Below are 15,258 nucleotides of genomic sequence, written 5' to 3' on the forward strand. Positions count from 1 at the left end.
CCTCTTCGTCCCGCTCTTGCCCCAGGAGGGCAGCTCATCGGGACCCAGGAAGAGAGGAGCAGAAGAGTGAGCCACCCATATCTGAGCCCCAGAACAGCCTCTGCCTCTACGTGCAAGGGCCACGGGCGAGAGAGTTCTTAGAAAGTTCTTCAGGCCCAGCCGCTTGGGGACCCCAGAGAGACGGGAGCGAGGTGAGAGCTCCTTTCCAAGCAGCAATGACTCATCCAGCACAACTACTGTGGGTTCTAGAGAGCTTCTCCACAGTTGCTGTGTGACTGGGCAAGTTATTCACGCTCCCCCTCAGTGTCCCTCTTTGGAAAATAAAGACCGTGCCTCCCTGTGGAGTGAAAGAAGCTGCTGGAAGCATGATGCTGACACCCAGTAGACACTAGGGGCTGTTGGCTCTTTCTTCTCCTGAATTGCTTGAAGCCCTCCTGCCCCACCCCCACAACTCTACCCTGGATGGAAAATAAGTACTGGCCTCAACCTTCATTTAGTCTTCACGGCAGCCCTCCCTGGTTGGTCCCCTCATCATCCCCATTTTACAGAAAAAGTAACTGAGGCTCAGAGCAGTAACTTCCCCCAAAGTCCCTCAGCTCCAGGTCAGATCAGAAGCTGGGCAATCTGATGCCAGGGTCAGCTTTCCTAACTACTTATTACCTGGTTCCCCCTTCTAGTCTGTGTTAGTGGGTTTTTTTGGTTTTGTTTATTTTTGTTTTGTTTTGTTTTGTCTTATTTTTCTCTGCACAACAAACGACTGTAGACTAAATGGCTTAAAACAACAGCCAGTTTTAGGCTTAGGGTTCTTAAGTAAGAAGTCCAAGCATGACATGACTGTGTTCTTTGCTCTGAGTCTAAGAAGACTGAAATCCATGTGTCAGCAAGCTACGCACTCCTTTGGAACTCAAGCTCCTCTGGTTGTGGCAGAACTTAGTTCTTGGTGGTTATTAGGACCGAGGTCCCTGTTTCTTTGCTGGCTGTCACGAGGGGCTGGTGTCAGCTCCCAGAGGTCACTACTTTCCTTGCCACTTGGCCCCCTCCATGTTCACAGCTAGCCAAGAGCCTCTCCCTCTCATCTAATTCTGCCCATGCCTCTAAGCTTCTGCTTCAGAAAAAGCCCCAGTCCCTTTACGGGCTTACCTGATTAGGTCTGGCTCACCCCAGGTGGTCTCCCTTTCTTAAAGTCAGCTGTGGCGTGTCACGGGAGAGAGTATCCCTTCCCCAGAGCTGGGGGAATTACAGGGAGTTTCTATGGGGGGGGGCAGGAATAATGGGGGCATCTTAGAATTCTGCCCGCCTGCATGTGCCTTCTCTATACCCCAGCACATACTCCATTGGTAACACCTTTAATGCTCCCTGCTAATCTTTCTCTCTTTTTTTGGATGTTTATTTATTTTTGAGAGAAAGAGAGACAGAGCACAAGTGGGGCAGGGGCAAAGAGAGATGTAGACACAGATGTAGACACAGAATCTGAAGCAGGCCTCAGGCTCTGAGCGGTCAGCACAGAGCCCGACGTGGGGCTTGAACCCACGAACCTTGAGATTATGACCTGAGCTGAAGTCGACACTTAACCGACTGAGCCACCCAGGGCCCCTACTCCCTGCTAATCTTGAAGGTCCTCAAGAGCATTGGGACAGCCTATTCATCAACCATTTGGAGCATTTTCATATTTCAGTAATAGCCACAGAGATTCATGTAGAACAGTATACAAATATTTAGCCTGAAACAGGAGTATGTTCTTCATGACCCCTCCTCCAGCCTCATCCCATATCTCAAATCTCCGGGAAGACACTGACTCAGCATATGTAAGAGAGAAAGGAAGAAATCGTGAAGGATGTCTGCTCTTCTCCTTTTCACAGTAGGGAACCAGTCTGAAACAAGACTCCCAGCCTAGTGCTCCCTTCCGGAAACCCTGCCGACTTCCAAGTGCAGCTTGTATCAAGGTACTGTGTCCATGGCTCCTGACTCTGTAGAAAAAGCATCCCCATGACACAGGACTTTGTTTACCGTGTGTGTCCAGTGGGGGAGGGGTGGGGGAGGGGTGGGAATTCTTAATACAGAGGCCCCTTTAAAAGAATGTCAGATTCACTCAGGCATCATCTAAACTCACAGTTTGTGAGTTCGAGTCCCGCATTGGGCTCTGTGTTGACAGCTCGGAGCCTGGCGCCTGCTTCGGATTCTGTGTCTCTCCCTCTCTCTGCCCCTCCCCCACTCGCACTCTGTCTCTGTTTGTCTCTCAAAAATAAATGTTAAAAAAAAAATTTTTTTTAAGTACAACTTCCTTTGATTGTGCCTCCTTTCATTCTTTCTCCGTTTGTGCTTTTATATCAAAGAGTTTTCACCACTTTGCTGGACTTCAGGCTCTGTCTTTCCCAAGAGTTTTAATCATGTCTGGGCACAGCTTCCTACTCACAGACACAGGAAAGGATTACAGATGAGTAGCGGCACCAGGCCTGATGGGGTTTAATGGGATTTGCTCAAGTCAGTGCCTTTCCTGGTCCTGCAGAGAGCAGCTCTCTTACTGGCTTGCCTCCTCCAGTCCAAAGCCTCTCCCCGGCCCAGACCCCTGGGTTCAAAGGGGGCAGTGCTAGACTCTAAAGGGCATGGAGGCTGGGTCTGTATCACCTCATTCACTACTTACTCTCCAGCTCTTAGCACAAAAGCTGGACTGGTTCCTCCACTAACGCTTGCTGAATGGGTGCATGAGTTAATAGAATAGATCTTGAAAATCTGATTCAAAAAGCTCATCTCCATCGTCCCTAAAAATTCTTTTCATGTTATGGGCCCATAGCATTGGAGGCCAAGATTTCTAGAATGGGCATTTCACTTACTCTTAGGAAGAAATCCGGGTAGGAGAGGTTCCATACATGTGAGCGTGGTGCCTTGCCCAGCAGATGGCCCACCGGGGCCCTTCAGTCCTTGACTTAGATGCTCTGTGTCTCTTTCTTCATCCTTCAAGTGGGGGTTAATGGGACATTGCATTAAATTTCAATTCAAGGAGAGTTTGTGGATCTATATTTACATTCACACTTCTGTTTGTTTTCATGTAGTCTTTCCCTAGATCCCCATAATGGCCCCCAGAGCTGGAATGGTGGAAAATATTATCTGGGGTCATAGCAGAGTAAACTGAGGCAAAGAAAGTTAACACTGTTTTTCCTTGGGTCACAGAACAAGTTTCTTGGAAGCTGGGTTAGAACCCAGATCTCAACCTGGGCTGAGCAAGAAACGATTCCAGCAGATGATTTTAGTACACTTGGGGGACGGATGCCAATATCAAGTAAACCCTTTCCCTGTCTGCTGAGCACAGCGAATTCTCAGATCTTGACTGAGGGGTCCTAGAAAATCTTTCTCTGTTTCTAGTACAGAGCAAGGCCTTCTCCTACAAGAACATACAAAAGTATGTTTAAAAGTAAAGAAGGAAACAGTGCAGAAAATCAGCAGAAAAGCTGTTTCTCCGGAAGAGCTGGGGCAGGAGAAGGTGCTTCCCCAGGTGCCCTAGCCAGTGACTCATTCTTGCCAGCACCGCACCTGCCCTTGCCCAGAGTCAGTGGCTTGGGGAGTCCATGGACAGCCCTCCTATTAGACTGCTCTCTGGGTTCCAACAGCTGGAGTCCCCAGGAGCACACAAGGCATTGGAATTAGCAGCAATTCTCATTGTTTCTGGGTATCTCTGAGTGAGTTGTCAGTAAACAGTCTCCTACCAAGGGGCAGAGTGACATCACGCCTGGGATTCTGCAAAGCAGCACCAAGCATTTCGCTCCTGGTATCATTTATCTTTGTAACTGCCATGTGAGGGAGCAGGGAGCAGGTGGCCCTCTGCAGAATGGGAAATGGCCAACGGATGTCTGAGACAAACAGCCTTCCTGATGACCCTTCAATGTGATATTTTAAAGGTTACCTTGAAATTGCTGCAACCACCAAGGCAGCAGAGAATAAGGTCTGCCAGGATCATCTGACTTTTTTGTGATGGGTGAACTCTTCCTCCATGGTTTATAGAACATGCATCTGGGATTTGCTACCAGGGACCCTGCTTCCTCGGAATGGAAGCACCTGTGAAATCAAGACAAGTTTACTTGTTGGGGCGCCTGGGTGGCGCAGTCGGTTAAGCGTCCGACTTCAGCCAGGTCACGATCTCGCGGTCTGTGAGTTCGAGCCCCGCGTCGGGCTCTGGGCTGATGGCTCAGAGCCTGGAGCCTGTTTCCGACTCTGTGTCTCCCTCTCTCTCTGCCCCTCCCCCGTTCATGCTCTGTCTCTCTCTGTCCCAAAAATAAATAAACGTTGAAAAAAAAAATTTTTTTTAAAAAAAAAAAGACAAGTTTACTTGTAAAGGTGAAGGGCTGAGTAACAGCATCTCCTGAGGTGAATTCCCCCAGGATCAGAAGCTCATAGAACTTTCCAGAATAGGCAGCTCATTAGTTGAAGCAGGAGCCATAGAACATCAATGTCTAGAAGCCATTGTATGGTGGGTCCTGTGAGACCCCAGGCTGGAGCTAAATAAACCAAGATTCAAATCCTAACAGCCACTTAACTGAGTTTCATTGTCCTTGCCTGAAAATTGGGAGGATAATAACAATTCCTGTCTAATAGCTTTGTTGTGAGAAATGAGCTAATGGATGTAAATTTCTTAGCACATGGCCTGGTTCATGAATGCTCAGAAATTTAAGCTGTGATTATTAACTGTAGAGATTCTCATGGTCGTTCCTAGTTTCAGCAGAGTCTTAAAGTAGTTGTTTTTTTTTTAAGTTTATTTTTTTTATTTTGAGAGAGAGAGAGGCAGAGAGAGAGACAGAGAGAGAGAGAGAAAGAGGGAGCTGGGGAGGAGCAGGGAGAGGGGGAAACAGAATCCCAAGAAAGCTTCATGTCTTCAGCAACAGAGCCTGATGTGGGGCCCCAACTCACAAACCATGAGATCATGACCTGAGCCAAAACCAAGAGTCAGACGCTTAACTGTGCCACCCAGATGCCCCTTAAAGTATTTTAAATGCAAGGGGGCAGAATATCCGAAAAACAGCGGACTATTACAGGTATCTAGATGTTTCTTTAAAGTATGGCATATCCTCCAAAAACATTTCACAGCCCTTTCTGAAAGTTATTTTTTGAGATATTTGAGTAAAATATTGAGATATTTTACTGAGATAATTGGCATGTAACATTGTATTTGTTTCAGGGGTATAACATAATGATTTGATAGATGCATACATTGCAAAACAATCACCACAATTACTTAACATCCATCACCACGTGTAGTTACAATTGTTTTTCTTGTGACAAAGACTTTGAAGACTCGCCCCCTTAGCATCTTTCTGTTAACTGTAACCGCCATGCTGTACATTACATCCCCAGGACTTATTTTCCAACCAGAAGTTTGTACCTTTTGACCACCTCACCCATTTCACTGCCCCTGTATCTGTTCTCTGTATCTGTGAGTTTGGTTTTCATGCATTCTTTTTTGATTCCACATAAAAGTTTGCAGCCCTTTTGAAAACCTTAGGGGCATTAATGTCCTGTCCATTTCAGTTTTTTAGAGGCCACAGAATTACTGTGTCAAGATTTTTAATGGTGGGTCTACACTGCAATTTGTCATATTACTAAGTGCTCAGGCAGCACTCCCCACTCAGACGGGAGGAGTGACCACATGGTGAATCCGACACCCACTGCCTTTTCCTTTCTGTCTGCTGCTGAGATCTGAGACAAAAAGAGAGGAGACAGGGCGATAAAAAGAAAAAAACACAGACTTTGGGCCCAGTGATCAAGAATCCAGATTATCAGCTCCCCTACATACATGTTTGGTAGCCCAGGTAGCACTTAATCACTTACTGCTTTGGGACTCTATTTTCTTATTTATTTATTCATTTATCCAATAAGTACTTTTTGAGGATACAGTATGTTCTGGGCTAGCTTCTGGGTATTTGGAATGTATGAGGGAACAAAACAGACACAACTGTGCCCATGCGGAGCTTACATTCTAATGGGGGGGGGGTACTATTAGAAATAAATAGACGCTTAAGCAGTGAGACCCCACGCTCCAACTCCAACCAGTTGTCGTGATAACAAGTGACAGTCCATGTGTAATGCATGGACTGTAGCAGGCACTTAATAAATTGTTGTGATTTTATTTTTTTAAATTGCTCCCACATATCTTTAAATCCCTTCAACACGATGTGCGGTTTGCACCTGCATACTTACTCATCCAACAAACAACTATTCCTTCCTCCCTCCCTCCCACTTCCCTCGCTTACTCCCTTCCTTCCTTCCATCCTTCCTTCAGCAAGCAACTATTGAGCTGCTACTATATGCTAGAACCTGTAGTGGGCACCAGGGATACAAGCAGGTAATATAAGAAAACATGGTCCCTGCCCTTGAGAATGCCACAGTAGGGTCTACTGTATACCAGATGAGAGGCCTTTGAGAACCCAGAAGCAAGGGTGACCTTGAAGGCCTGTGTTTCTGTGAATCAGAACAGTCCACTTCACTGATGATGTCTTTTTTAACTCCACGCATCCCAGCTATGGCTGGCGATTCTAGGAATGCTATGAACCAGGATATGGAGATTGGAGTCACTCCCAGGGACCCTAAGAAGATTCCCAAACAGGCCCGGGATTACATCCCCATCGCCACAGACCGCACCCGTCTGCTGGCAGAAGGCAAGAAGCCCCGCCAGCGCTACATGGAAAAGAGTGGCAAGTGCAACGTCCACCATGGCAACGTCCAAGAAACCTATCGGTACCTGAGCGACCTCTTCACCACCCTGGTGGACCTCAAATGGCGCTTCAACCTGCTTGTCTTCACGATGGTCTACACCATCACTTGGCTGTTCTTCGGTTTCATTTGGTGGCTGATTGCCTACATCCGAGGTGATCTGGACCACGTTGGTGACCAAGATTGGATTCCTTGTGTTGAAAACCTCAGTGGCTTTGTGTCTGCCTTCCTGTTCTCCATTGAGACTGAAACCACCATCGGGTATGGCTTTCGGGTGATCACAGAGAAGTGTCCAGAGGGGATCATACTCCTCTTGGTCCAGGCCATCCTTGGCTCCATCGTCAATGCATTCATGGTGGGGTGCATGTTTGTCAAGATCAGTCAGCCAAAGAAGAGAGCAGAGACCCTCATGTTTTCCAACAACGCAGTCATCTCCATGCGGGACGAGAAGCTCTGCCTCATGTTCCGGGTGGGTGACCTTCGCAACTCCCACATTGTGGAGGCCTCCATCCGCGCCAAACTCATCAAGTCCCGGCAGACCAAAGAAGGGGAGTTCATCCCCCTGAACCAGACGGACATTAACGTGGGCTTCGACACTGGGGATGACCGTCTCTTCCTGGTGTCTCCGCTCATCATCTCCCACGAGATAAATGAGAAGAGCCCTTTCTGGGAGATGTCTCGGGCCCAGCTGGATCAGGAGGAGTTTGAAGTCGTGGTCATTCTAGAAGGGATGGTGGAAGCAACAGGTAAGACACTTTATCTTCCTCGGCCACGGAACCTTCCAATGTGCCCGGGAGCTTAGGTCACCAGGACTAGAAGGTGGAGGTTGGTGGCTAAGAATCCTGGGATGGCACACTCAGCCAGCCCAGTCTCTAACGGTGTGACCTGAGGGGTGTATTCAAGAGGGAGTATTCAAGAGGGAGTAACAACAGCTAATGTTCACTGAACCCTCCGATTGCCCCACGCAGTTTTAAACTTTCAACGTATCATATTGCCTTTAATGCCCTCCCACCTCCTGTGAGATGATGGTCCTTAAGTTACAGATAAAGAAACAGAGGCACAGACAGGCAGGCTATTGGTCTACTTTTTGTCCAAGAGCCGGTCAAAGAGCCAGGATGCCTGTGAAGGCAGGGGGCCTCAAAGCTGGCCCTCGCTTTCAGCAGGCCACGCTGCCCCACCCCATCCTGGAGCACATGTCTACCCAAACAGAGTTCTGTGGCCAGAGAACTTGGAGAAATACAGTCAAACAGGGTGCCCTGGCTTCTTTACAGCAGGACTTGACGGTGTCTCCCCGTGCTGCGGGTCACTCTGCGAGAAGAGGCTCCGGTGTGGCATTTCCCAAACACAAGGATTCCCAAAGTCACAGGATCCTGTTTTGGGAGAGAGGCCCATGCCCCAGGGCCATGGGAGCAGCTCTTCTGGCTGGCCCCCCTCTGGAGAAGCCTGTCCATAAGCTTCCCTGCGGAAGGCCAGCTGAGTGAACACAGGGCGAGCCGAAAAAAGGGTATCTACACCCCACGCAAACACCCTCTTCGTGGCCAGTCTGGCACCTCCCTGCTCAGCTGTGAACCCTCACAGGCAGCTGGTAGCCCTTCCTCAAAGGCCAAGGCCTCTGTGCGAGCCCCCACTCCCACCACCCCTGCCACACCTCCTGGGGTGAGGAGCCCTCCGGCAGAACCCTGCACCCGGCTTCTTTCTTTTCCTCTCCTTGCCTTCTTTTCTCTTCTTTTCACCCAGTAGACGGAGCACTCAGAGAAAACGCACTCAGGCTCGGAATGATAAGTAGTTTTCTAATTGTCGCCACAGCACCCCAGGGTCACTCCAGTCCCGTCTAAGCAGACATTGATGCTGTGTCGCACAGCTTCGTGCAGACAGAAGGTGTTCATAGTCAGGTATTCCACTTACAGATCCAGAGTTTTGTCTGCCGCACCACACCGCCTCCCAGAATTTCAGCGGCCTGTCACAAAGATGGCCAAACAAGCCTTCCTCACCTTTCGGAGGCTGGTGGCTGGGTGGGAAACTCAGACGGGGCATTCACAAACCTTCCCATTTGGACGGAGCCTGGGGAAGCTGGCTGGGGGTGCAAACAGGCTCCAGGGACGGGCGCGGGGGTGCTGCTCGGCCATCTGCTGGGGGCTGGAGCCTGGCCAGACAACATATGGTGGCAGCCGAGGGAGCCCCTGGGGCCAAGGACACTCAGGACGCAGGAAGCCTGCAGCAGAGCAGGGGGAGGGGGGCTTGCAGGCCACACCGCCCTTGGTGCTGGGTTGGGGATCCGAACAGGGGCTGAGCTTCTGGAGGAGGAGCTCCACTCTGGGACCACAAAGGAGGGGCCAGGTCAGAGAGGTGGGGACACATTGGACAGTTATGCCCTACACTGCCCTCATGCCTTTGCTCCCACCTGCCATGGAGGGATCAGGTGTCGACCCAGCCAAACTGGCTCTCCACCCCTCGGGTATCCTTCAGAGTCAGTGGCCTGCAGGTGACCTGCCCGACCTGGTTGACCTCCTCCCCTCCCATGAGCACAGGGAGTCCCCGGGAGACCAGGGGAGGACAGCTCCCACCCACACCTGTTCTCCTCTCCGTGACTTTAACGTCTTAGTCGCCACACTCTCAGAGCCAGGCACGGGCCGTGGATTCAGGCGGGTTTTTGACTGGCACAGCTCTGCCACAACCAGCCTGCGTGAGTGTGGGCAAGTTGTTAACTTGTCAGCAAAACGAGTGCCATCCGTCTCACAGGGTGGCTGGGGGGGATGAAGCGATTACACGAGTGTCCTATGTACAGCACCGTGTCTGGCACCTAGAAGGGCGTCTTTTCCTTCCAGATCAGGGACACAGGTGGGCTCTCTAGCTGCAGGGTGGCCCCCCGCCGCATCCCAAGGGGAGGGCCCCAGGAGATGCGGCCCAAAGGCCCCCGTGGACGTCCTGTACCGCTGTCTTCTCCAAGGCCCCCCGAGCCTGCGGACATCTGGCCCGGGTCTAGGCTGGTCAGTGCCCAGCTCAGGCCTCTGCCCCTCTTCTGGGCCGTGACAGGGGACGACAGAATGGAAAGGCCCGGCCCAGGCAGCACCCCGGGAGCAGAGAGCGGGCTGCAAGCCCACGGTGTGTGGGGTGCACTGGGGGTACCCAGCACTGGAGTACAAATGGGTGGGAAGCGGCCTTTCACTTGGGTTAGGTGTGCATGAGACCCCGTGAGCTGGAGAGGGCTTCTCCTTCAGTTAAGAGCGCAAGCCACCGGAAGATTAAATATCAGAAAGCTGCTTTCCTGTGACCCCAAACACAGAGGCTTCCTCATCCATAAACAAAGCTGCTCTCCTCCCTGGAGAAAAAGCAACACCTAAAAATAACATAAGCATGCAAGGGCTGAGCAGACAGGGAATGGAGGCATTGGAGCATGCCAGTCGAGGAGCCAAGGTGTGTGTGTGTGTGAGTGAGAGAGAGAGAGAGAGAGAGATAGAGGCTTCTGCCCATATGTGTCTACCCCCAAACAATCCCTGTGTGTCCTACATGCCTGTCAGTCTCTCAACATTCACTCACTCTGTATTTATCTTTGTTCAGACGTTTTTCCTGCCTCTTTTGTAGCTCAGTCTTCTAGACCTTAATGCATATCACTGGCTCTGTCTGTTCCAGCATTTTCTGCCCCAGTCTTTAGGAACCTACTGCAGAATCTTGCATGTTGGTTTCTACTTTTCTGCCTCTACCCGCCCCCCAGGGAACTCCCCCAAGGCGAGGGCTGTGCCTTCTTCGGCTTTACATTTCCAACGTGCTCAGCGCAAGTAGAGGTGCACAAATGCTGGCTGGACGATGGAGGATGGATGTGGCTAGTCCTCACACCTGTGCCCTCTGTCCCCCCAGGTATGACTTGCCAGGCACGGAGCTCCTACATGGATACAGAGGTGCTCTGGGGCCACCGATTCACACCAGTCCTCACCTTGGAAAAGGGCTTCTACGAGGTGGACTACAACACCTTCCATGACACCTACGAGACCAACACGCCCAGCTGCTGTGCCAAGGAGCTGGCAGAAATGAGGCGGGAAGGCCGGCTCCTCCAGTATCTCCCTAGCCCACCCCTGCCAGGGGGCTGTGCTGAAACGGAGCTCGATACAGAGGCCGAGCAGGAGGGAGAGGATGGGCCCGAGGGCCTGGGTGGGTCCCGGGAGAACACAGGTTCGGTGTGAGGACGGTACCGTCCCCACGACCTCCCCTCGCTGGCCTCTAGGGGCACAGCACCTGCCACAGAGCCGGGGGAGGAGGAGGAATGATGTGACTGCGCTGTTTGGGGGGCCCCGGGCCATCAAGGCTCCATGGGGAGGAACAATATGTCCAGTCCCGGCATCTCCCAGCTCAGGCCTTCCTGAGTAGGGGGCCTGTGGCCTGGGCCCCTGTGGCAATGCTGCCTCTTCCCTCCCGGCCTCTGCCAGCCCTGGCGGCAGGATGGGTTTCCCCACAATGATAGTTACAGAGGGCCCTCTGTCTTCACACACACTTCTCTCTGCCGGCTGGCCGGGATCACCCCCCTCTTTGGATCTCACAGACCACCCAGCAGCTCCCCTCCAAGGGCCAGCACCCCTCGCCCCTCATCCCTACCACCCTGAGCCTTGTTGTGGATTCTGGGCGGGGAGATTCTGCCCCCCTGGAAGCTCACGCCCCTGGTCATGGGCTAGGCTCACAGACCTCATGGGTTAAGGTCAATCCACATCACGCAGGCGATTCCTTCCAACTCCCAGAGCAGTGTCCACCTTCTGAGAGCTACAGAGGACAAGGTCCTTGATGGTCTGTCCTCCTCTGTGTTTCCTCTGCTGTGTTCTGCGTGTCACATGTAGCCTCCCAGATACCTGGTCTCCTGGAAGTAACTCTCAGAAGCTGGCCTGGGCCACCCAGCGCACCCACGAGCTCATGTACAGCTGTCACGGGCCACTTCCTGGCCATTCCCCATCGTACTGTGCCCCACAGCTCCCGCCCAAGGCAGAACCCAGTGGCTGGTTCTTTTCTCGCACTTTTGGCCCAAGAATCACAAAGTACCTATCACCTTCGCTGTAGTTTTCTTTCACGGTCTCAGCCTGTGGTGAGATCCAGGGAGAGAGTGGAGTTTCCAGCTCAAGATGAGCCAGTCAGGACTGAAACCAGGAGGGGGGAGGAAAACCAGAGAGGCAAGCAATTAAAATTTTAAAATGAGAATCAGCGCCAATCACTGCCAAGACACTCTGACCTCGGGCTCAGCGCCCTTACCTGAGGGGAGGCAGTTGTGAAGCACAAAGAGGGGGAACCCGGGAGGCCTCACCTTCCAGCCCAGCTGAGAAGCCCCTGGGCCTCCTCCCCGTAGGCTGGGCCCAGAGAGCAGGAATGAGGCCCAGGGGGCAGACAGGAAGGGAAGGAAACGTGGGGTGAGGGCAATCAGTGGGAGAATCAGGGAGCCGGGGAACCTGAAGAGAGAAAAGAGCAGAGAAGGGCCTTCAAAAGGACAACTTCCGGAGGTTTTCTTTTCCAGTTTAGCGGCACAGGAAGAGGGCGGGCAGACGGGGCAGATGGTCAGGTCCATGAAGCACAGCTGACACGTGTCGAGGCAGACAGGCTCCTGAGAGGCTGCCCTGGACCTGGAGAGAGATTTCAAATGCTCCCTGGCTGCAGAATTATGATTTTCACAGCCCTCAGCTGCCCTTTGAGAACGGAAGCACGTTCCTGCCCGCTCTGAGGCACCTTCCCTGGAAGAGAGAGGAGCGCATGGTGAGGCAGAAAGTTAAGGCGGAGCAAAGGGAACGACTTCTGGGCTCTCAGGCCCACATCCCCTCAGGCTGGGCTGGCGTGCGAAGAGGAGGCAGGCAGCCTGGATGGGGAACTGCCTCTTGTGGGGCCGCCATACTCAGAGGAAGGGGATTCTTGTGCTTGGGTATGTGGACTCCATCTTGAGAGCAGGCCCAGGGACAGGGCCGGCAAGGGGTTGGGGGGGGGGGTGGTCTTCCTGCCAGGGGCATAGCCCCGAATCCCAGTTCCAAGCATTTTTCTGTGGTGAGGCAGGTATTGGAGGGAATGGGGGAATGCACTAGAATCCTGCCCCCACGGAAAGGGGAAGCACCCCAGCGGGGAAACGCATGCTATCAGGAATCTAAGGCATGCAGTCCGTTACTAAGATGGGATGTCTTGACTCTCGGGTGGGCTCCAGGCCTCACCCCAGGCCTGTCAGGTCCAGGGCTTGCACAGCGGGGCTATTTCCTCAACCCCCCTCGCCAGACCTAAAACTGGCCTTAGTCAATACCCATCAGTGCCTGCGTGTTAGAGCCCTCGGTGAGGCAGCTAAGAAGGGGGGCACCGCAGGTGAAGCTAACGCTGCAGCTGGACTGGAGGGGCCCGCTTCACACCTGCCTCCATCTCCAATTCTAAAACCTCCCCCACCGGGCCGAGTGAGCCAGTCTCCAGCTGGCTAACTCTGCCGTGGCCTCCATGAACCCGGGGCCGTATCATGTCTCAGCCAACTACAGAAGCCGTCGAGGCTGCAGAAGCCAATGAGATCAATGCGGTCCTCTTCCAAAGTTCCCTGATTAGTCAGATACCAATCCCAGTGTACATATTCGCTGCCTTCTCTCATGAAGATTCAATTGCAGGAAGACTGCCCTTCATATCTCAAGGAAATCCTTCTTCATGACCACTCGGTACACCTAAGAAACATTCTTCAAATCATTTTCTGGAAGTTCTCGTGTAAGCGTGCACTTACTAAATGTAGAGTCTGGTGGGGGCCAGACCTTTGGTGGATTACTTTATAAATGTTGCACCTGCACACCAGCCATGTGTGGATCACAGCCCTTAGCTACACGGCTCCGAGCCCGCCCATCACTTCTGAAGGGCCACACAGCTGAGTTAAGCCAGTTTGTCAGGCACGCCCACTGGTAATTCCCATAGGCCTCAGCACCTCCCAAATCCCAGAGCGGTATCCCACAGGTCAGACCCTGAGGCATTGGGAGCTAACTTCTTGCCTTAGCTTCCATGACCTTCCTTTCTGAAATCACCCCTTATAAGGGAGGAGCCCCTGAGAACTCAGAGGACGCTACGTTCCCACTAATTCTCCTCTCCCCATGAATCTGACACCTGATAGGTGTGGACAGCATTGCCCATTGACCCTGTTCTCAGGCCAGGTAGAATGGGTGTTGCCCGTGATCGTTCCCTGCAGATGCCACCCTTGTGCAGTCAAAGCCCACTTCCTGTCATTCCCTTCCGCTGTCTTAAGATCCTGGCCTGAGCAGTTGACCTGGCTGGAGGAGAAGAAGCCCTTGTCTTGCCTGGCAAGAGCCCTCCTTGCTCACCACCTATAACAACTGGGGACCTAGTTTCACCTTATTTATCCCATGCCCTGCTTTCCAGCCTGCCTCAACCATGTGTCTCATGTGAGTTGAGAGCCACAGAAACTTGAAATTTTTGTACTGAAATTGCCAAAAGCAAAAACAAAACAAAAAACACACAAAAACCATCTGCCTGTTGTCTTCTAAGAATATGCCCTGAATGCATCTCTGCACATACACCATTTACTGAGCACCTACTACGCGCCCAGTGGATGAGGCACTTCACCTGGATGATTGCACTTCATTTGCAAACACTGCAGAGAAGCTCTTAGTAACCCCTTGTTACCAATGAGACAAGTGAGGTGCTGACAGGTTAATTAGTTTGCTCAAGGCCGCAGATAATGATAGGCAGGGGCCTCTGAGCCAAGCCCTCCCAAATACAGAGAGGCCATCATGGTGCGCCTCACCCCCCTCCAGGGCGACTCCTGAGCTGTGGCCACGGCAACAGGAGCATCCCACCTCTTCAGATCACCACTTTTCTGTGCTGTGCTGTAGACCGTCCGCTTCCATCCACCAGCATCGTTCTTCTGTGGCAGGATAATTGGGAGACACCTTTTTCTGATGCCTAGAGAATTAATGAGCTGTGAAAAGAGACTAGACGGGGAATTATTGCTTTCTGGAAGAAGCCACTTAATTCTGCTCGGCTTGTTTTTTGCTAACAACATCTCCTTAAACTGCTGTGTCAAATCTCTTTCCCCCTGTGTAAGATTTGTCAATCTTCTTATTAAAGAGAACACCATTGCACAGCTAAAAATTCATCCAATAAAGTGGATTTGATCTTACAGAGCACTCTTTCCCATTTTAAATAGATGGCCACTGGTTTCCCATTCAAAGTGACTGCCGGTTTAAGCAAACTTGTCCTCTTGTTCTCATCAGTCTAAAAATGCAGCGTCAGTATCTAGCCCAGCGTTGAGGTGAGAATGTGGGCACAGGTGGGAAGGGCACTGGATTGAGGAGAGCCAGACCAGGAGTCAGGGCTGAGCCTGTAGGCAAAGTGCAGAGCAAGGAACCTAAGCAGCGTGGGTTCTCAGATCATTCATTCCCTCTCCCCAAATAATGTTTGCACCTGCTTTAATGTTAACTATTCAGACTCTGCATTACCTAAATAATGAGCATCTTTTATAATATCCACTTTAGGGGCATCTGAGTGGCTCGGTCTGTTAAGCGTTCAACTTCAACTCAGGTCATGATCTCATGATGCGTGAGTTCGAGCCCGGCGTCGGGCTCT

At 51.8% G+C, this 15,258-nt stretch overlaps 1 protein-coding gene across 2 annotated transcripts in view; it reads left to right on the plus strand.

The window, feature by feature from the left end:
- The window catches only part of KCNJ5 (potassium inwardly rectifying channel subfamily J member 5), a 29,108-nt gene extending 14,296 nt beyond the window's left edge, over positions 1-14,812 (plus strand). Inside the window, exons 1-3 of one of the 2 annotated variants that reach the window (XM_043579807.1) lie at positions 1,544-1,943; positions 6,507-7,445; positions 10,555-14,812. In XM_043579807.1, coding sequence (XP_043435742.1) covers positions 6,509-7,445; positions 10,555-10,877 — 1,260 coding nt within the window. In that variant the 5' untranslated portion in view covers positions 1,544-1,943; positions 6,507-6,508 and the 3' untranslated portion in view covers positions 10,878-14,812. Of the gene's footprint in view, positions 1-1,543; positions 1,944-6,506; positions 7,446-10,554 lie in introns of those variants that run through there. The other variant, XM_043579806.1, reaches the window with a different exon arrangement.
- Positions 14,813-15,258: the final 446 nt, after the last annotated feature.

This window comes from Prionailurus bengalensis, chromosome D1 (genome assembly GCF_016509475.1).
Source record: "Prionailurus bengalensis isolate Pbe53 chromosome D1, Fcat_Pben_1.1_paternal_pri, whole genome shotgun sequence".
Classification (NCBI taxonomy): domain Eukaryota; kingdom Metazoa; phylum Chordata; class Mammalia; order Carnivora; family Felidae; genus Prionailurus; species Prionailurus bengalensis.